This window comes from Primulina eburnea, chromosome 12 (genome assembly GCF_022965805.1).
Source record: "Primulina eburnea isolate SZY01 chromosome 12, ASM2296580v1, whole genome shotgun sequence".
Lineage (NCBI taxonomy): Eukaryota > Viridiplantae > Streptophyta > Magnoliopsida > Lamiales > Gesneriaceae > Primulina > Primulina eburnea.
In genome coordinates this window covers 1805929-1828093 of record NC_133112.1, presented here as the reverse complement: position 1 = coordinate 1828093, position 22165 = coordinate 1805929, and the positions used below count along the sequence as shown (strand labels likewise).

At 35.0% G+C, this 22165-nt stretch overlaps 5 protein-coding genes across 11 annotated transcripts; 3 read left to right on the top strand and 2 right to left on the bottom strand.

Annotated features, from left to right (window-relative positions):
- Positions 1–690: 690 nt before the first annotated feature.
- Positions 691–6408, bottom strand: LOC140807262 (protein PSK SIMULATOR 2-like). Of its 2 annotated transcripts, none has more exons than XM_073164046.1 (13): positions 6213–6408; positions 5745–6024; positions 4666–4979; positions 4421–4513; positions 4250–4340; positions 3855–3948; positions 3617–3714; positions 3359–3428; positions 2303–2406; positions 2092–2208; positions 1562–1638; positions 1381–1425; positions 691–1305 (listed from the first exon to the last, which is right to left on the bottom strand). In XM_073164046.1, the coding sequence occupies exons 2-13, from the start codon at positions 6009–6011 to the stop codon at positions 825–827; spliced, it is 1851 nt and encodes a 616-aa protein (XP_073020147.1). In that variant the 5' UTR covers positions 6012–6024; positions 6213–6408; the 3' UTR covers positions 691–824. The 2 variants fall into 2 exon arrangements, with proteins under 2 accessions (XP_073020147.1, XP_073020146.1); XM_073164045.1 differs by having other exon boundaries at positions 5745–6030; positions 6213–6407.
- A 4026-nt stretch (positions 6409–10434) lies between these two features.
- On the top strand, positions 10435–12782 carry LOC140806593 (tubulin beta-1 chain-like). The gene is made up of 3 exons (XM_073163154.1): positions 10435–10944; positions 11579–11848; positions 11940–12782. The coding sequence occupies exons 1-3, from the start codon at positions 10545–10547 to the stop codon at positions 12617–12619; spliced, it is 1350 nt and encodes a 449-aa protein (XP_073019255.1). The 5' UTR covers positions 10435–10544; the 3' UTR covers positions 12620–12782.
- Positions 12783–12926: 144 nt separating this feature from the next.
- On the bottom strand, positions 12927–14584 carry LOC140806594 (uncharacterized). 2 transcript variants are annotated; one of them, XM_073163155.1, is made up of 4 exons: positions 14003–14584; positions 13764–13826; positions 13555–13632; positions 12927–13461 (listed from the first exon to the last, which is right to left on the bottom strand). In XM_073163155.1, exons 1-4 carry the CDS (start codon positions 14396–14398, stop codon positions 13036–13038), a joined length of 963 nt encoding a protein of 320 aa, XP_073019256.1. In that variant the 5' UTR covers positions 14399–14584; the 3' UTR covers positions 12927–13035. The 2 variants fall into 2 exon arrangements, with proteins under 2 accessions (XP_073019256.1, XP_073019257.1); XM_073163156.1 differs by having other exon boundaries at positions 13764–13827; positions 14010–14584.
- A 1893-nt stretch (positions 14585–16477) lies between these two features.
- Positions 16478–19310, top strand: LOC140807008 (probable alkaline/neutral invertase B). 4 transcript variants are annotated; one of them, XM_073163647.1, is made up of 5 exons: positions 16478–16674; positions 17153–17595; positions 17677–18108; positions 18206–18764; positions 18875–19310. In XM_073163647.1, exons 2-5 carry the CDS (start codon positions 17197–17199, stop codon positions 19168–19170), a joined length of 1686 nt encoding a protein of 561 aa, XP_073019748.1. In that variant the 5' UTR covers positions 16478–16674; positions 17153–17196; the 3' UTR covers positions 19171–19310. The 4 variants fall into 4 exon arrangements, with proteins under 4 accessions (XP_073019748.1, XP_073019746.1, XP_073019747.1 ...); XM_073163645.1 differs by having other exon boundaries at positions 16478–16765; XM_073163646.1 differs by having other exon boundaries at positions 16478–16765; positions 17119–17595.
- Positions 19311–19624: 314 nt separating this feature from the next.
- On the top strand, positions 19625–21822 carry LOC140807009 (uncharacterized). 2 transcript variants are annotated; one of them, XM_073163650.1, is made up of 6 exons: positions 19625–19958; positions 20653–20852; positions 20993–21133; positions 21247–21277; positions 21371–21495; positions 21585–21822. In XM_073163650.1, the coding sequence occupies exons 1-5, from the start codon at positions 19691–19693 to the stop codon at positions 21469–21471; spliced, it is 741 nt and encodes a 246-aa protein (XP_073019751.1). In that variant the 5' UTR covers positions 19625–19690; the 3' UTR covers positions 21472–21495; positions 21585–21822. The 2 variants fall into 2 exon arrangements, with proteins under 2 accessions (XP_073019751.1, XP_073019750.1); XM_073163649.1 differs by having other exon boundaries at positions 21197–21277; positions 21585–21820.
- Positions 21823–22165: the final 343 nt, after the last annotated feature.

Here is a 22165-nt window from a genome sequence, read left to right as displayed (position 1 = left end):
TCAACAATTATTAAATTTAAATTTATATAAATAAATATTTAATTATTAAAATTATAAAATAAATATTATACTATTATTTAAATAATATTTATAATTTTTAATATAAATATTTATAATAAATACAAATAAAAAAAATCAAAAAAAAGAAAGGAAAAAGACCCACTCCTCTGCGCGCGCTATTTTGCCGTTGAAGCAAGCAGCGTTGGAGATGGCCTAATATGTTTGTGGGCAAAAACTTGTGTGTGTGTATATATATATATATATTTCATAAAAGATATATATAAAATAAATGTGGAGATATTTGTAAATTTTGAATTTAATATATTTATTTGTTAATTTTTGACAAACTACAAGGTGGTGAATATAATATCTAAACATAGTTGACTTTTTTTGTGATTATGATAGTATATATAATTATTTATAGAACAATTAGCTTTCTAATTTTAGGTAAATGAGTTTGTATCCAAATTATATAATTTAATACTGATATTTAATATAATAGGGGGATTTAATTTTTGTCATCAAATATTATGGTGGGTACATTTGAAATTCCTCGTAAGATTACTTTAGAATGAGAAAATTTGAATCTCCTCCTATTAAGTGTATCCTAGTAACGAGAATATTTGAAATCATTCACAAGTCCATAAACGACTCACGCAGATGTGAGTCAGTCGTACATAACTGAGTAAAAAAAATACTTGCATCCAATAAGCAACCAGAATACTCACCAAGATTTATCTTCGAAGCAAAAAATTCCGTAATACAACTATTATAATACTACCCAAATGAGGCTATAAACAACATAAAAGAATGAACGCTTTTATCTAACATCCTTCTCTATGAACAGAAAATGTTGAATCTAACCCGTCTAATATATCCAAAACATCCGTTTTTTGATGTTTCGGTCCCCTTCGAGGAGAACTACCCATGCTCCTTGAAGCCCAAACCTTACTCTTGTTATTCTTTACTATCACAAATTCCTGGCTTTTGCTCAGCCCAGGCACCAATTTCCTTGGTTTCATGACTTCTTCCAAGAGATTTCTATCCTCGGAAGAAAGGTTGCCATGGTGAATTGCTGCATTCTGGCTTAAGGATTCAGGATTCATAATCAAACCTTTACGAGTTGGAGAACGTACCGGCAGGGATTTAAGTCCATTGTCTCTGTATCTTACAAGGTTGATCAGACGATGGAGCCAAGTTATTAGCTCAAGAATGTAAGCCTCAACTTTACGCTTGTCAGCATGATAGAGTGTCTGTAAGCGAATCAGGTTGCTTGGCGGGCTTGTTTTCTTGCCAAATTCATTACTGTAAGAAAGAGAGAGAGAAAAATAATTAATTTCCACCACAGAAGGTTTAATAGCAGAAAAAATTCAGACTGACCCTGTGTTGGCCCACTCTCCGACCCATCCGAAGCCTTGATGTGCTCTGATTCGAGTTAGTATAGATGGAAAAGGAATGGCGTTAGTTCATCAGAATGCTATACTTCAAACTTGAGATCAGTGACAAAAGAAAATCGAAGAAGATCCAAAATAACCAACAAATTATTATGAAGCTATCGTACTTTGTAGTATCTGTTGCTATGGGAACAAGCCACTGAAGCGTTTTCTCCATCTCAGCTTTAATTTGAGGTGATGTGAGCTGCAAAAGGCACAATAAGATGCAAGATCCAGAGACCATGAGGTCCATAAACAGAGGATAGAAGAAAATAACAAAATTAAAATACAAATGGAATCAAGAGAGAGAGAGAGAGAGAGAGAGAGAGAGAGAGAGAGAGAGAGAGAGAAACCAGCACATGGGGATTAGACCCAGGAGAAGAGATTTCATAGATCATCATGACCATAATGTCGCTATTTGCACAAGCACGATTGCACGAATAAATTTCAATTTTCGAAAACAAATGTATCAATGGAAACTAATTGACTGGCGTACTTACTACAAAGAAATAAACATGACTTGATCATAAAATGTAGCTTTCTACTACTTTTGAATACAAAATCACCTACGTCCACACTGAATCAAAGATCCCCATACAACCTTACAGAAACTGAAGAAAAGGAATAGGCAATAAGAGAAATAGCTCAAAGACAATACCTCCTCGTGAGCATCAAACATCTGTATTCTTGAACGAAGAGCATCCTTGACAGTTGGTGGTAACCCATTGTACAACGCATCTCTCATATTTGGAGGAAGAGAGGTAGGACGTGATGCCTTGAACGAAGATGAGTTCCATAATATAAATTATTAGTGAGTACCAAGACATGCATCACTCTATCAAAGAAATGGTACAGAAAAATAAACTCACAATATTATCAATTTGAGTAATTATGTTAGCATAATGCAAAGCAAGACCGGCGACACCAAGCCTTTCTATTTTACTTGTTGAAACCTTGCCAACGGACGGCAACCCTGCCATGTTACGCAATAATTAGAAAGAGATACACATCTTGAATGCATTTTTAACGTACATAGAAGATAGAATGAACAAGATGTTAACAAACAATGAGATGACATCCTTCGAGTACTGCTACTAAATTACCAGTTGATTAGGGCAACTGTTGACTCTATTGAAGACGAGGAACAATCATCAACAAGAAAATGGAAAGTGTACGCTAAATCTATAAAAACATCGATTCCCTAACATCGATTCCCTCAAGGAAATCTTTTTATATAGGAATTCACAAAAGCTTTTCCATGCAATAATCAACTAATTTAAATGATAAATAAAACAGAAAAGCATAGAAATATATGTCTCGAGAAGAGATATTGGATGTCTTTGCTATAGTAGAACAATCTAGATCAATCAGATTTAAACATTTAAGAACTTAACTCTTGATACGAGAACTGCATTACTTTACCATTTATGCACATCCAGGCATAACAACTCAATGGTACCCAGTTTTTATTGATGAACGATTTGCATCCTGAACATAGAACCTCTTCATAAAAAAAGTTGAGGATTGTGGAAGGAATTTTTAAAATTGGCGTGGCAATCAGACAATTAAAAATTAATTCCAACCACTAAAAGACTGATAAATATTTCATGGAAAAGAAGCTGCAACCAAACTATTGACAGCTGACTTTGAACAGAATTTAAAAGTCAGGTGGTAGAAGGCTGTTTGGACAAAATGATTGAACATGAAGCCTTGGAGGCTACATCATAGTCACAAATATTACATAACAATTAGAATCCGGAAGCCACTAACCAACACCCAGAAATAGATGAGAGGCACCGGTAAGCTTGAAAGCAAAAAAATAAGTTACAGTGATCTACAAGAAGCTGACCATACTTAAGTATTGTCTCATTCCCCCCCTATAAAAAGGAAAAGAAAGAAACAAAGAAATAAGCATGTAGGTATACCATTATCTCCAAACGCCAGAGCAATTTCTTGAAGGATGAAAGTAACAATATCAACAAGCTTCTCCACAACCTACATAGTGAAATATCAATGTGCACTGTATCTACTGATGGTTATTACCACTTTAATATATCTTGATAGAATGATGACTTAATATGTGAAGCAGATATATATAGCAATACAGAGAGATGCTCAAAAACTAGTCTTTGATGTTGAAATATTGTATCATTGAGTACTATAATAGCAAACAATTTAAGTACCTGCTCCAAGCTTTTAGACCAAAGAGATTTCTTTTTCAAGCTCCTTACAAGTTTTCTTTGATGTTTCAGCTCTGTGTGTAACATTGTGAGACTCTCTCCTACAGTTACCAAATTAATGTAATCTGTCAATTACAAGTTTACACAACCCACCAACATTCCACTTCCCTTCCAAACAGAGAAAGCTGGAAAATATTAAAAGCAGCCCTTCAATATTCAGATGAAGAACATCATGTACAACCTTTTCGAGGGAGGTTTAATGAATCTGCTTCCCCTAGCTTTTGCTGATAATCTTGTTCAAATCTGTCCAAAGCATGGAACTCGTGATATAATTCCTGCAGATGCAGCAGTATTAAGTCTCTCATCATTTAGACAAGCTAGAGAATTTATACATGGTCATATATATTAATAAAAAAAGCCAAGTGGAATTCTAACATTGTAATGGTTAGTCTATTTCGTTTTACCAACAAGAACTGTGAGTTTTTTCATCTCATCCATCAAAAGTCATGTCTGACTCCTAGGCGAGTAATTTTTTTACCCTCAACCAATTGCGTCTTTATAAAAATATTCTCCAAGATATTTGCCAAGAAAAACTGGGAACAATCCTAAGAGCCAATGAATCAGGATTGCACTTACAGATGTATGCTGAGCCAGAGTGGTAAGTTCTTGCATGGTCATTTCTACATCTTCTCTTGGTTGTTTATGAATGTCAGGATCTGACTCCAACCTAAACAGTTGAGAAGTGTTATCTTTCTTCATCGTAAGACAGAAATGAGTTTCCAAGCATACAAAGTAAAGTTCGTTTACTTCGAAAAAAATCTGTCCAGGTTGTGCCACTGGGGATCTTTACACAGATTTCCAAACCTGATTATTTCACGAGAATATACATCGAATTCCTCCCTGCATGATTAAACACAATAAGTTAACAAAAGAAAAAACAACAAAAAAATCTCTTCTGTGGAGTAAGAAAGAAGCATGAAATCGAGCAGGAAAAGGAGAGGAAAGAAGGGGGGTTTTCAACAAGAGCAGGCAATACTAGAACAGTTCAGTGCCTTTTGTCAGCAGCCGCAATTCTGAGGAGCTCATTCATATCAGTGGAAACCAGCTTTTGCACCCCTTCCGAATGCAATATTTCCTTTTTCAGACATTGGATATTTTCTTCAGACAGTGACAGTAGCAAGTTTGACCCTTTGGCTATGGTATTTGCAACTTCAAAAGCAAGTATACATATTTTATTTCCCCGAGATGCCACGCCAGTAGTAAATCCACCAGAGTTCAAATTTGTCATGCTGCTGCCTAGAGTATCTAAAACTTCCACCGCCTTCTCTAGGCCAACTATGCCCGCCTTTCCAAGAAATGAGGGTTGCTGTCATACAAAAAAGTTTGTATTATTCTGATTCTCTCAACCAGAACATGAAACAAAATTCAGTTGTGAGGCTGCTGTTCCACCAAAATAGACTGTTAGCAAATAATGGATTCTTCAATCGGGATGCAGCCATTCCGGAGTCTGAAGCTCATGGAACGACTAAAATGTTGGTCATGCCATAAAAGCACAAAATAGAAAGTAATGACACCTCTAATTCTGATAAAATGTGCCTAATCTGGTCAGTGTGTGATCACTCTGCAACTGCATCAAAGAGAATCAAGCAAATTGTTCGTATAAAAGTTCTGGCATCTACATTGCAATCAGTCAGACAGAACAGTCCACAAACTACAGACATGCTTATTCTTTCTGGCCATCGTATGTATCTCATGACCAAAAGCAATCCGTGCAACCTGATATCACAATTAATACAATTTTCACTTCAGCCTCTCCAAAACAACTATAATTTGATCACATATTCCTTTTTTAATCACGCTCCACCTAATTCTTTCGATCCCTGCGACTCTCTCTCTCTCTGAGCTGGAAAAAATCAATTCGCAGTTTTTTTTAACTATACTCACAAATCGCAACACATCCAGCAATATCGATGATTTTCAGTTTCCATCTATTTATTCTTTTATACTCGATCTAACTTCTCTATCACTAAATTCTGCCATACATTCCGATAAACCTACCAGCAGGAATTAAAAGCGCACACACGTTTACCATAAAACTAAGTGAGGGTGTTTATTTTCTCATGAGAGATACCTTGTTCGCTGGTGTTCTGGCTGGGGTAGATGGCTTCAGTTCGCAGGAAATCGACAAGTGCAACTCACCAGAATCGTACAAATTTCTGGGCGCCTTCTCACAGACTTCAACTTCATCAGGATAAGCATAAGAATCATCACAATTCTTTTGCTTCCCAAAACTGCCAATTGATTTCAATTTCCCTGAAAACCCTGAACTCTTATCGTGCTCAACCTCTCTCGATTTCAGATTTCTTTTAACAGTTCCTCCAGAACAAACCGCTCCCATTGTGAATGCAAACCTACAGCTATTAACAAAACTTTGAAATCAAATCAAGCAACATAATCCAGCAACTAGTTAGTTCTCAATTCCGATTAATGAATGACAGCAAGGAAAGAACCAAAAATCTCAATTACGGTCACTCTAACTTGAAATCTATAAACGAAACATAAATATGTAGGAAAAAGAACTTCAAATGAATGATCATACCTGTTTGAAGAAGATCTTGAAAAGTGGTAAAACGGGGTGAGAGTATTTAATCCGCAATTGGAAAGGAATACCGCGTGAAATAAGAGCAGCAAATTGGCGAGCCACCCGGGTTGGAACAGACTTGACAGAATTAATTTAAGGGGTAAGAATTCCCAAGAAAATTAACACCAAACACGGTGCGTGCAGTTGTTAATTCTTGACTTTTCTGTTCGATTTTTTTCTTATTAAATTAAATCTTATATACAGAATAAATAAATAAATAGTGAAGAAATTTCTCAAAAGTCTGAAATGTAGGGAGTCAGGCCATCTCCAACCCATTACGCTATGTTAGTGTCACACTAACTTTAAAATAGTGTAATTCTTACACCAAATATAAAATTCATCTCCAACCCATCAACTCTAAACTCTACATTAAAAAGAATATTCTCGGAATATTCTCTATTATTTTATTAACAAAAAACAATTTACTTCACAAAATATTTATAAACACAACAATTAAAATATCACTAATATCTAAAATCATTTCTATATTAAAATTCATTATATATATTACTGAATTAAAATATTAATTAAATATTTATTTATAATTACGTTAAAATTTTTTAATATTTAATATTCATTTTCAATACTTAAACTTATTACTTGATTAAATGTAATAATTTAGTGTTTTTTATGTTTGTTTATTTAATTTTGTATCATTTTCTTTGATTTTCAAAAAAATAGTGTTTGAAATCTTAATTTTTTTGTACTTGTATCTTTGTATTCAATATTAATTAATTTAATTATAACTACATAATTAAGATATTCTTGGCAAATTTTATACTATTTTATTTACTACAACTAATTTATCACAAATAATTTATTAACATAATCATATTATCTTTATTAATTATGTATTAAATTAAAATATCCAAATTTTTTAAATTCACTTTTTTAAAATTAATTGTTTGAAATAATACATTTTTATAATTAAATTGGATTATAAAACTAATTATATAATATTTAAAGTTTAAGTAAAATGACAATAAAAAAAATTACAAAAAAAAAATAAAAAAAACCAAAAACCCAACGCTATTGCTACAGTGTTGCACCAAATTTGGTGCAACACTGTAGCACTCCACTAGTTTGGCGTCAACAATAGGTATCGGTTGGAGCAGATAACCCTGCACCAAAATGGTGTTTTACACCATTTTGGTGCAGGGTTGGAGATGGCCTCAGACAGTCGGTTTCGCCGGTGTCAACGTCAACAAATTGACTATTCTGCCCTTTCTGTTTTGATCGTGTTAATTAATTCACAATATTAATCTATTAAATAAAATAAGTTAATCGATTGATTTTAGGTTGATCATTTTATAAAAATTCGTAATTAGAAAAAAAAATTATTACTACAATTTCAATTGACTGTTAACATAATATTGTGTTGGATAACTGAAAAATTACGATTAATTTTCAATACATTAGAATAATATCGAAACAATTTTTTCTATCGAGTTTTATCCATGAGCTTCTAATTCGAGTTTTACTTTATCATAAAAATAAAGGTAATTTGAATATTAAAAAAAATAGTGTTTTTTAGATATAAAAATGTATTATTAAGAAATTGGCTATTTTTTATTTAATTACTAGTTAGTTTCCTCAATTTATGATGAAATTTATATCATAATAAGTAGAATTACTATATTGCACATTTCATCTATTTTTTCTTCATTGAGTTAGGGTTAATATTGGAAGTTAATATAAATATAAAAAATAATAATAAGGTAATAGATATAGAAAATCTACTATAGATTAACCATGGATCATCCTTCATTTATTACTTTCTTAAGTTATATTGCACCATTAGAATTGGAATTTTATTTAAGGATAATCGAGAAATTTATGCATCTATTACTTTTTAATTAAGTAAGAGAACCACACGATAATTTTTTTTATAATTTTTATGTTGATTTTATTTCATACTCTCAACATATATTAAAAAGAGTATGTCTTTTGTGAGACGGTCTCACAAATCGTTATCTGTGATACGGGTCAACTCTACCGATATTTACAATAAAAAAGTAATACATTACCATAAAAAGTAATATTTTTTCATAGATGATTCAAATAAAAGATCTGTCTCATAAAATACGACCCGTGAGATCGTCTCACACCAGTTTTTGTCTATTAAAAATTTACACTAGTATTTTTTAAAAATTACATGACTTACACATTCTTCATCATGCGTAACCGTATATTTTTTGTATAACCATGAATTATAAAAAAAAATTTAATACTCATTTTCAATCATATTTTTTTATGTTATATTTGAAGTGTTTCAATTATTAAAAATTGGTCAAATTTTAATAATTGAAACATCGACAGATTATAACAATTTTCATTAACATAAGGTGGTCCAAGAAGACCAAAGTAACTCTTTCCAAACATGCAAAAGTCAAAACTAGCTTTGGAATAGACAAATGAGAGTGCAAAATTATTCTTTCCCATAATTTATCGTGTACGGTGTTTGTTTTTGTTGAATTAATTATTGTTTTTAAATTATTGGAATGCAACTGTTTTTGAAATTGAAATAAATATTCATTATGTGACGGAAATAATTAGCTATATGTAAAAAAAATTCGATTTTCGTTGCCATGCCTGCCAAATGAAAAATCATTAATTAAGCTAAGCTAGTCCCAAACAAGGACAAAAAGGTGGACCCTGACTTTGAATTGAAATGGTCAGAGCTGACCCACCTTGGAGTGACCCAATCCACATGGCACATTACTTTCTCACGGATTATTTACATTTGTTATTTTTATTTTTATTTTTATTTAATCAAATAATATTAATCAATTAACGAGAATTTATTTTTCCATTTAAAAGAGTTTTCCGATTTAAAAAAAAAACAGTTGTTTAGATTTTTTATAGGTAAAGAGTTATTTGATAAGGTTTTAAGTAGAGTAAAAAAAAGTAATTATAGAATTAAATATTTTGATGTTCTATAAAATAGTTATTCTAAAATTTTCACACTTAATAATAATAATATGAGTAGGTCTCTTATAAAAGTAGTTATTCTAAAATTTCAAACAAATCATATGTTATTAATAGAAAAATATGAATTTTGAAAACAACATTGTTTTCAAACAAATCATATGATATTTATAGAAAAATATGAATTTTGAAAACAACATTGTTTAAGGTTTTTATATCAATAAGCATACTTATAGAAGAAAATTCAATTCCAATACTCATATATATATATCAAATTTATGAGGCGGCTAACTAATGCATTTGTCATCTTTGTACTCTACAACGTTGTCCAATATATTTTACTCACGTTAACTGCATTATAATATTTATTTTTTACATATGAAAATCCAATATAATAAAATATATTATAGACCAACAGTTCGAAGGTAATATACATTGGGCTTGCAATGCTCAATCAGCTCGTATGATTATTACTTCCATCAAATAAAATCATAAATTGTTAATAATCGTGTTTGATGCATTTTTTATGCTATATTACTTTTATTTTTATAATCTAAATATCTCATAAAAAGAAAAAAAAAATCAAGATTAATAAAACAAGACTATACACTTATGCACTCAATAGTAAAATAAAGGATAGTGTGTATTTGTGTACGTCTTTATATATTTGGTCTCTAAATATTTCAACACGATAATTGTACTCCAATTTATTTTTTTTTAAAAAATTGTAAAGATATAAATCGATTTATATCTATCCTTAGAAAGTTATTTCATATATTATTTTAGAATTAATTTATATCAAAATATAACACACTACTATTGCATTAAAAACGAACGTTTTCTTGTACCTCGATTATTTTAACAACAGTCATTAAATTTTAAAATATATTGCGCAATTAGTTATCGGATGGTAGGTTTATTTCATCATATCTATGTGGGTATTGTCTTCATGATATAATGAATGACTAAGATTTGTTCATGCATATATAAGACTCATTTTTTCTAAATTATATGTGTAACAAGATCTTGACCGTTGAAATAAAATGAAAATAATAATCACGTAGGTAAGATCTCATCTACCATGATATACGATTGATTGAAGTTATTTTAGGCAAAAAGGGGTAAATGGACAGTTTTTTGTTTTGTTTGACCCAATAATTTGAGCTGTATCGATCATTTTCCCACTTGCCGGACGTGGGACCCGCATCCTTGTCTCAACTCCACCAAATCCAATCCGATCGATACCCATCACTCTCCCAACGACTTTTAAGAAATATATCTTGCCTTTCCCTCCACCAATTCCTCCCTCTCATTCAATAACCGCCCACACCACATTTTTCACCCCAAAGAACCGCCCTGAAGATGAGAGAAATCCTGCACATTCAGGGAGGACAATGTGGGAACCAGATCGGTTCTAAGTTCTGGGAGGTTATCTGTGATGAGCACGGCGTCGATCAAACTGGAAAGTTCAAGGGAGAAGGCCCCTCCGACATTCAGTTGGAAAGGATCAATGTCTATTTCAACGAGGCGTCCGGTGGCAGGTACGTCCCACGGGCGGTGCTGATGGATCTGGAGCCCGGGACCATGGATTCTATCAGATCCAGTCGTTTCGGCCAGATCTTTCGCCCCGACAATTTTGTGTTTGGGCAGTCCGGCGCTGGGAACAATTGGGCCAAGGGACACTACACAGAGGGTGCGGAGCTGATTGATTCGGTGCTGGATGTTGTGAGGAAAGAGGCAGAGAATTGTGATTGCTTGCAAGGTTTGAACACCGAGTGCGCGTCTCTGTTTGGTCGTTCATTTTTACATATTATGCTGGTGATGTGTTTTTATGTCTTCCTACAAATACGGATATTCATGATGAGAATGCATGTCTTAATTTTGTTCATGGTTCTGTTGTTTCTGATTTTGTGTATTTGGAATTTAGATATCACACTGCTAGCATTGATTGTGTGAAGATCTTGTCATTGACGATATGAGCTTTTGTATTGTGCTATTAGCTTGAAGGAATGTCATTTAGCTTTGAAATTATTATTATAATGCTTCTACCGTGTATTGGTGATTTTCGGATCTCCGTTTCGCTTGGCTGACTCAGAATGACGGGATCTGTTATCATGGAAATCAGTGCTCATACATCTGTTATTTTTAATCTGAGAATTGATTAGTATAGATTTATCATATCAAGTTTGCTGGGTGACTGTTGATCTTTAAAAACTAAGAATAGTTTTGGTAAAATGTTTGTATGAATAGGTTGTCAAGGTAGTTGAAATTTTTTGGTTGAGAAGCTCGTGGGTGTTTCAGTTAGGGGCATTTGTATATTGTCCCCATTAACACGTGAAAATATTATGCAAGAAGCAAGTATTTGCTAACATACATTGTTGCTTTTCCGATGCCAGGATTTCAGGTGTGCCATTCACTTGGTGGTGGCACAGGTTCTGGCATGGGTACCCTCTTGATTTCAAAGATCAGAGAGGAATATCCTGACAGAATGATGCTCACCTTCTCTGTTTTCCCATCGCCAAAGGTTTCTGACACTGTTGTGGAACCCTATAATGCTACACTTTCAGTGCACCAATTGGTGGAGAACGCTGATGAGTGCATGGTACTTGACAATGAAGCGCTCTATGACATCTGTTTCAGGACTTTGAAGCTCAGTACTCCAAGCTGTAAGTCATTTACTTCGACATTGTGTACAGGCTTGAACCATTCGATCCCTGTAAGCTAATGCCTTTGTCGTTCTTGATAATTTTTTGGCAGTTGGCGACTTGAACCATTTGATATCCGCCACTATGAGTGGTGTTACCTGTTGTTTGCGATTCCCAGGTCAGCTGAATTCTGACCTCAGAAAACTGGCTGTGAACTTGATCCCTTTCCCACGTCTTCATTTCTTTATGGTGGGATTCGCGCCACTCACTTCTCGTGGGTCGCAGCAATACATCTCTCTAACTGTACCAGAACTGACTCAACAAATGTGGGATTCAAAGAACATGATGTGTGCTGCTGATCCTCGCCATGGACGCTACCTGACAGCCTCTGCCATGTTCCGAGGTAAAATGAGCACCAAAGAGGTGGATGAACAGATGCTCAACGTCCAGAACAAAAACTCTTCATACTTTGTCGAGTGGATCCCGAACAACGTAAAGTCAAGCGTATGTGACGTTCCACCCACAGGTCTTAAAATGGCCTCGACGTTCATTGGAAATTCAACATCGATTCAAGAAATGTTCAGGAGAGTGAGCGAGCAATTCACAGCAATGTTCCGCCGCAAGGCCTTCTTGCACTGGTATACTGGGGAAGGCATGGATGAAATGGAGTTCACCGAAGCTGAAAGCAATATGAATGATCTGGTAGCAGAGTACCAGCAGTATCAAGACGCCACGGCAGACGACGTAGAAGAAACTGACGATGAGGCTGTTGCAGACCATTACGATAGCTGAAAAGTTTTTATGTGTTCTCTATTATCAAGTCATGTAATTTTCTTTTCATGTTTCGTTTTTTCTCTGTGGCCCGCATGCCAAAATACTGCCTTTCCTTGTAATGTGTGATGTTTCTGCAACTGTTTTCGTATCGATGATATGGGTGTCGCTATGAATTCACTTATTTTGGCTCTTGCCGAGCCTAACTTTGGGTAAAGATATTAATATTTACTAAACCTAAATGATGTCAATTTAAGCTTAATTACGAATTCTGTAAAAAGATTTCGATGTGTTATTAACTTGCCTACATGGAAGGCCCCTGAGAGTAAAATTAGATCCTAGAACCAATAATAAATTGAACCACCTTTTCTTTACAAAAAACTCACCAGAACATACGGTTACAAGTTGAATACAATTAACAAAAAATATACCTGTTTTCAAAATCTAATTCGTGGTAATTTAATACCACAAGCACTCCTCATAGACTTGATCTTGATTATTCCTCTCCTCATCCTCCTAGCTTCAGCAAATCTGGCCCGTTTATCAGCAAGTGCCCTGTCCACATCCAAAGGCTGAGATGTATCCACACCAAAAGCCTCTTCAGCAGACAGGTTCAGATCCGGTATTCTAGATGGGCCCACTTGGTTGACCACCGGTTCAAGCCCATTGTAGAATGAGCCGATTTTGGGGACTGTATTTGGCCCAAACGAATGCTGAAATTTCTGAGCCGTCGGATCTGCGATGAACGGCTGTTGATGAGTCAACATCGTCATTTGATAATGTTGGGTTGGATCCACTACAAGATTCGTAAATCCGACTGTTTCCATTTGAGAGTCTGCCTTTTTTGGGCAAGTCTTTAGAACCTGTACCAAATAGATCCGTCGGATTCTTTTTAATGGAACGACGATTTTCTGCCTAATTGACATCAAATCTTTAAAAGGTTGGAATTTTCATACCTGAATCTTCAATGCTGCTTTTAACTCCGAATTGTAAGTCTTCAACTCATTGTAGTAATTCCTCACTTTTTCTAACTCCTGTTTAATTGGCAAAAGACCATAGTTGAAAAAACAACAAAAAGAAGAGGGATTTAAAAAAAGTACAGAAAATAGATATGCTAATGTGGTAAAGATTAGAAAAATGTAGCAAACAGATTTTTACTACTCACCCCTCTGAGTAAATCCCCACATTCAACCAAATTTTCAATCATATTATTATACTTCTCTGTTGACTGCAATTAACCAATGGTAAAATTTGTGAATTACTGTACCAAAAAACGCAATATCTAATGATAATAGGGCAGTTTTTTAACGGGTAAACAGAGAACAGGGAATGTCAAAAATTGGAAGAGCAAAGCCAGTTGCCAAACTCAATGAAACAAAAAGAGAAAATAAAGGGAAGACGCACATGTATCCTTTTCTTGGAACTTTTCTTCGAAGAATGCTTGGACTTTTCATCAGATTCACTTGGAAAGAAAGAGAGCGGCGTTGTGGGACTAGAGGTTTTGGCGGCGGCGCACTCCTCCTCCGTTTTAACCTGAGGCGTTCTCACCTTCACCTCTTTGTCGTTGCTCTGAACCGACGCTGGCTGTGAAGATGGTTGTTCGGGAGAATATGATGAAGCTTCAACTAAGCTAGATCTTCTCTTCTTGCGACCCCATATGAAATCTGCGCGCGATTCGGAGACCATGAACATATTTTCGAGTTCGAGCAGAATCTGAGAGACTAACAATTCATCATCGGTCGCAGAAGCAAACAGAGAGCCGTGTTGCTTACTGCTGCACTGTTTCATCATCATCATCATCTTATTTCCTTCTTCTGTTAATCTAATCTGATTTAGTGATTTTTACTCTTTGTCCGAACAAATTTGACTATAAAATTATCAATTGATTGAGTTAGCGATAAGGAGAGTGGCGATGGGAAATTTAGAGAGAGAAGGAAAGGAAACGGAGTAACTTGGGGTGGAGGGGTTCCTAATTAATGGAAGCTAATGCCACGTGTCTAGTAGCTAGAGTTTTATGCCATGTCCTTTTATTGTTATTTTTTGAAAACATAATCACTTTACATTTAAATTTTTTTATGATGAATTTATTATATTTATAGATTATAATATATATTTATAGATTAATTAATTTAAATATAAACATATCACATTTCACATGTGAAAGAAAATAATTAAATTGGGATTACTTGCTTCATTTTTGCTAAATAGATCAACAAATTTGAATAATCATCATTGTAGGTCTTTCACGAAATTTTTCCTTCAAAAATGCTTTTTGTTAAAGTTCAAGCACAATTCATCCCCTCGGAGTTGTAATTTCGTAGTAATTGCTACTGATTCCATCATCGTAACCATCAGAATCAGACCAGATGTCATAAAATGATCATCGAAACACCTATTGGAGGGGACAAATATATTTTAAGAAAATCGTGATTACTCGCATTTCTAGTTTAGTTCTCTTCCTCGGCAACATACTGCTCATATTCAAACGCTCGTGCACCGATTCCTTTTACATTGCATTTGTTTCGCTCAATATCAATCCAGAATTATTTGTTATTTCTATTAACAATTGTTTCTGTAACTTATCGTAGTGTGTTTATTTGTTGTAGTTTAATATGTCTATATATATATATATATATATATATATATATATATATATATATATATATATTCTTTACCGAATAACATATTATATTTTTACACACGTCAATGGTGTAAACATAAATACAGGTGATTCGAAGGTACATGAAATAAGAATTTTACACATGTACAAGTGATTCAACATGGAATTAATTAGAAATTTGCATGTGTACCGAACAAAAGCAGAAAATTACGTTATGTGGTGAATGATGCGTTCTCTAAAATAGGAAAGGTAAGCGTTTCCATCTGCTAAAAAAAGTGATTCTTTCTGTTTTATTATAAAATAATAGTTCTCAAATAAATGGATTGAGAGATGTGTTATCTAATTTATTATAAAACTAATATGAGAATCATTTATTTTTCAAACGCCCAACTTTAAAGAAAATCATTTATTTTATTCTATTTGTAAATATTAGCTACCCCATCTAATTTTTTCCCAAATTTTTGATGATATATAAATGTAATTACTTCTGCAAAATATAATCTTTTGCAAACTTCTCTCGAAATATTTAGATCATGATGTAGGAGTTACTACGATTTACAATTTTTAGGAATTTAGGATTCATGTAAACGAGGCTAGCGGTCAACTCATATCGAGGCATTGAAAAAATTCTGAAAACAAATTTCATTATCACATAAATCTTTTTATATCTACTTCGTGTGATTCAGTTCCTTGCAAGTACCTTAAATCGATTATTTTGATTATTAATTAACCGAATTTGAAACAAGTTTTAGGACATTAACCAGATGTATATCTTAAGGAATTGACTTTCCTTAAGTACGTATTTTACTTTCGAACTAATTTCATAGTAATTATTTCACGAAGATGACCAAAGAAAATTAGTTTTAGAAAATTAATGTAGTGCACATTAGTAAACAACCAGAGAACCAGATTACAATGGAAAACGAGATCAAGAAATCGTGGAAATTATAGAAGAGTGATGCTGATGCCCATCGACGTGTCTCTCTCTCTCTCTTTTCTTTTTTTACAAGAATGGTGTTGAAAATTGAAAGAAGATGGCCCGGCACACCGAGCAGGGTCGAGTTTCATAATACGTAAATGGAAGTTTTGTCAGTCGTCCGGCTCATATTACAAAGTCCAAACCCGGTAAGAACCACCCGATTTCTTCCACGTGTCATACGAACATAGGTTCGAGGCCGTACGATAGTTTCCAAATTCCAAGTTTTGTGTACCCCACTAATATCTGCCACCGAAGATATCAGCATTACCCAAAATCCAACACACTCGCGGATATGACAGAAATTATACAGTCTTATTTCGGAAAGTTTAACGTAAAAGAGACAATTCATCCCGGGGATTTCGAACACTATTCGGAGCTCCCCATAAAACTCACCGAAATATGAAGTTCGGGCAAATTTATAACCGGGTTTACCCGGTAATTCACGGATTCCCCATATTTATGCGTAGACTATATAAGGTCTTCTCTTCCTCAATCTAAACGACCCTAGCTTGTAGTCTTTTCTTTAGTTTATTCTGTAGAAAAGTAAGCTTTTGCCGGCCATTACTAGGTTTGCTATTCTCTTTTTATTATTTTATTTTTGCTGTTTTATTCAAGTTTTACGTCTTCTGTTTAACTATTTTTGGTTTTATATTTTTTTGCTGTTCGATTTTGTTTTTGGTTTGGTACAGTGGCCAAGATTACATCTTTTGATATTTAAGGCTCTCTTAATTCTGTTGTTCATGGGATCAATTAATTTGACCATGTTCTTGATTATGGGCTGTGAATTTGGTGATGCTTTAACTCTATTAATTCAGTTAAAAAATGAGGTTCATTGCTCAAATTTTCTCTTCTAACTTTATGAGTTCCGAACCGATTGTCGAGAGTTTGGATTGACTTTGAGTTTATGACATTCTTGTTTAGAATTTAAATAAAAGATATCCTTCGATGACTGCAGCTCTTTATTCAAGAACTGACAATAATCAGTGAAGGAATCTTAGGATGTCTCCTACTTCTAATGTTTCTCAAAATGGAACTTCAAAACACCAAGACTCCAATTCATCCATCTTCGAGATCGGAGACTCAGATTTGTCTAGACTACTGAACAGGCCGAGGCCTTTAACTATCGAAAGGAAGAGATCCTTTGACGAAAGATCCTTCAGCGAAATGTCGATTTCGTCCCCACCACGCCAGTTTTACCGAAACAGCGAGAACTCGTCTCGTCTTTTTGATAGTTTTTCAGGCATAGGCTCCCCTAGATCATTTAGTTGTGTAGAGACGCACCCTATAGTGTCCGAGGCGTGGGTAGCCTTGCAGCGTTCCATAGTCCATTTCCGAGGGCAGCCCGTGGGGACCATTGCAGCGTTGGATCATTCTACCGAAGAACTCAACTATGATCAGGTGAATCCTTCTGTAATTTTGAATCACGGTCTATATTTTTAGGCTAGAAGATTGATTTTTTTTCTTCCTTACATCTGGCAGGTGTTTGTCCGAGACTTTGTTCCTAGTGCACTAGCATTCTTGATGAATGGTGAACCCGAAATTGTCAAGAATTTTCTTCTTAAAACACTACGGCTCCAATCCTGGGAGAAAAAGGTGGACAATTTCACTCTAGGGGCAGGGGTTATGCCAGCAAGTTTCAAAGTACTGCACGATCCTGTTAGGGACCATGAAACGCTGATAGCCGATTTTGGTGAATGTGCTATTGGTCGAGTGGCTCCTGTCGACTCTGGTTTCTGGTGGATTATTCTTCTTCGAGCCTATACAAAGTCTACAGGCGATGCCTCTTTGGCTGAATTGCCCGAATGCCAGAGGGGAATCAGACTCATCCTGACTCTTTGCCTTTCGGAAGGCTTTGATACATTCCCCACGCTTCTGTGTGCTGATGGTTGCTCCATGATTGATCGCCGAATGGTAGCTTTCATTCAAAAGCCCCATCTTGTTATGATTATATATTCTATTTGTTGAAACTTTGTCGACCCATCAAACATTGTGCCTTTCCAATTTCCAGGGTATTTATGGGTATCCTATCGAGATACAAGCTCTATTTTTCATGGCCCTGAGGTGTGCTTTGCTTCTACTAAAAAACGATGAAGAGGGCAAGGATTGTACAGATAGAATAGTTAAACGTCTCCATGCATTAAGCTATCACATGAGGAGTTACTTCTGGCTTGATATCAAACAGCTCAACGATATATACCGGTACAAAACCGAAGAGTATTCGCACACAGCAGTAAACAAGTTCAATGTTATGCCCGATTCACTCCCTGATTGGGTTTTCAATTTCGTTCCAAGCCGTGGCGGTTACTTCATTGGAAACGTTAGTCCCGCAAGAATGGACTTTCGTTGGTTTTGCTTAGGAAACTGCATTGCTATTTTGTCCTCTTTGGCAACACCAGAGCAAGCTTCGGCTATAATGGATCTGATTGAATCGCGATGGGAGGAGTTGGTTGGAGAAATGCCGTTGAAGATTTGTTATCCAGCTATGGAGAGTCATGAATGGAGGATAGTAACAGGCTGTGATCCAAAAAACACTAGCTGGAGTTACCATAATGGTGGTTCTTGGCCAGGTATGTGTAGATTTTAGGAGTTGAAGTACCTTGTTTTCAGATATGGCAATGGGAAGGGCCAGATTATATATGTTGCCATCCTCTCTTATTCTCATCATTATTTTGCGCAGTCCTCTTATGGCTTCTCACGGCAGCATGCATCAAATCAGGACGAGTTCAACTAGCAAAACGAGCAATCGAACTAGCTGAGACACGTCTGTTGAAGGATCATTGGCCCGAATATTATGATGGTAAGCTGGGCCGTTACATGGGGAAGCAGGCTCGAAAGAATCAAACATGGTCGATCGCAGGATACTTGGTGGCTAAGATGATGCTGGAGGATCCCTCAAACTTGGGTATGATATCACTTGAGGAAGACAAACAGATGAAGCCACACATGAAAAGATCTGCTTCTTGGATGTGTTGACATTTGACGATATATTTTATCATTGTATGTTTTTCTATGAAGTTTTTAGTTTGAAAACTTGGGACTGTTGCTATACGAATGTATTAAATTTTCAAAATTGACAAGGTTTTTGAGAAATTAATGAAAGGTTGATTTATGGACACGATGGGCATAATATACTTCATAAAATATAATATAAATTTGACATGGCATCTGAAAAATGTTTTCCAGGAATTTAATTTGTTTCGATTACTTTGTCTCCAACAAAAATTATCAAAATTGTTACTTGTTATTCAAAACTATTCTAAATACCAATTATTGAAACAATCGTTTATTTTTTTACTCATATTTTTGCACAGTGTGCATGGTTACTGGTAGAATATTAAACTAAAGTGTAGAATTTAAAGGGAAATTTTTTTATTAAAAAAAAAACAAATGGTTGGTTAAGTGTGATTTTAATGAAAAAAAATACGAAGTATTCAAAATGTAGTAATGAAAATAAAAGAGAAAGGAAAAAAGAAATACAGTAGCCAATGCGAGAATGGAGGATCTTGTAAACCGAAGCTCTGTTCTGAGAGAGAGGGTAAAGGGCAGCACGAAGAAACCAATCAACGCCGCCACGAAGTGGCTAAAGAGGCAGCCGCCGAAAGCCAAGGTGTCATTGGCGGTGGGTGCCGCCGTCTTCACCATCTTCTTTCTCCGGCTCGTCGTGGAAGATCACGACAATCTCTTCATCGCCGCCGAGGTCGTTCACGCCATTGGCATTTCTCTCCTCATCTACAAGCTTACCCAAGAGAAAACATGCGCCGGTATTATTTTATACTGCACCATTTTACTTATTATTATTATATTGTTGAAGGAGATAATGAACAGACGAATAACTGTTCAGTATACTTCTGAGGTCTTAACTGCGTCGGAAATATTCATTTCCCCAGCTGTAAACTACTACTAAATTCTGAATTAAATTGTGTGATATCCATATAATGTGAAAATGGCTTAATTTTAAGTTCTTTGTTCTAATTGCTTTTCTCAAATGACAAGATGATTCTGTATATTTTAGGTAGCTATTTTGTTGTATGCGAATTAAAAATTGGATCTTTGGCAAGAATGTGGGTTGAGTGGTGGACTGAATGTATTTTTGTGTTGGAAATAGACATTCAAAAGGAAAAGGACTTTTTTTTTCTCATTTAAGGTAGGATGTCCCCCCTGCCCCTTAACTTAGTCCAACCTGTATTCTTGAAACATCTAAGTTCTTCACTTCTTTGACCAAAAAGAAATTATTTGTCCGTTTCCTTGATTTCCTATATTCATTTACGAATTATGCTCGTGGGACGTCAATTTTGTGATTTTGGTTTATTTTTATCGACTGAATGGCCATAGCCTCAAAGTAACACTGATCCATGTCTTGAGATGTGCTGTGTGTGTGTGTCGTGATATGTTTTTGCAGGCATTTTGTGCTTTGCCAGTTTGTTTAGTTCTCAGCTCGTACATATTTTACTTCAGGTCTGTCACTCAAGTCCCAAGAGCTGACGGCTATGTTTTTAGCTGCTAGACTCTACTGCAGTCTAGTAATGGAATATGATATCCACACGCTGCTCGATCTTGCAACATTAGCAACTACCTCGTGGGTCATTTATGTGATTCGTTATAAATTGAATTCAAGTTACATGGACGACAAAGACATGTTTTCCCTTTATTACGTCGTGAGTCTTGGACTAGCTTTTTTCTTTTGCCTTCTTAAAGTATTATATTTGTGTCGTCCATTGAATCGACTCTTGTTCGTGGTGTATACAATGATATTGTTTCTTTGCAAGGACTTTTCCTCATTTTATTGTTCTTGTAGGTGATACCATGTGCTTTACTATCTGTTGCTATTCACCCATCGACTCAGCATCATGTTGTCAATCGCATTATCTGGGCTTTTTGCGTGTACTTGGAGGCTGTTTCGGTCCTTCCTCAGCTTCATCTTATGCAAAACACAAAGGTTGAGAAGTTCTCATTACATTCTAAATATTTATCAAGATTAACTTTTCGTTTCCTTCTGTAGATTGTTGAACCGTTCACTGCAAATTATGTATTTGCCCTCGGAGTTTCCAGGTTCTTGAGCTGTGCACATTGGGTTCTTCAGGTTTGATCATGCATAAAACTCGAGCTTTACATCCTTTGCTATATACATGGACTTAAAACACATGTAAGACTGTTGTATTATGTTTGGAGTAAGGTATTGGATACAGGAGGACGATTGCTGACAGTGTTAGGCTATGGACTATGGCCTTCCATGGTTCTGGTATCAGAGATCGTCCAGACTTTTATACTGGCTGATTTCTGCTACTACTATGTTAAGAGGTTGGTTCCAAATGTTTTGATCGTAGCTGGGAAAAAGTACTTACTTTTTTTCCCCATGTAAACATCTGTCTTTGTTTAAATTGATTCAGTCTCGTTGGTGGACATCTTGTGCTACGGCTCCCTTCCGGGGTGGTGTGATTCTCCAATCTCCAGAGGCTAAGGCTCTGTTTTTTTTTTCCAACCTAGTTTTGTGAGTGATTTCATATAAAAATTTCCATGGACGCTCACAATTGTAATACCTACTTTTATCTCAAGATTTTAGCGTTGGATCAATGCAAAGGGAATGGATTGGTGATATTCCAAATAATAGATTTAAACTGCCATTTCCTTTTGTATTCTATGTTGAACCACATCTTTCGTCAATTAAATTTTATAAAAAAGATTTATAATTTTATTAGAGAAAAAGGTCAGCATACTTTATTTAAAATAAAATACAAAAGCAAGAACCAAAAATTGGCATCGTATTACTATACGACTATGTTTATAATTTTTTTATAACATATATGTTAAAGTGGGTTTCAAGTATCAAATGTCAAATGTCGTTTCGAAGTTGAGATCTTTCACACCGATGGTATAAGCCCGTAATAATTTTCCAATACATGATACAGTGGAAATGTATACTTATCAATCATGACTAAACTTGTGCCCAGGAGTTGGCGCACCTTCACGC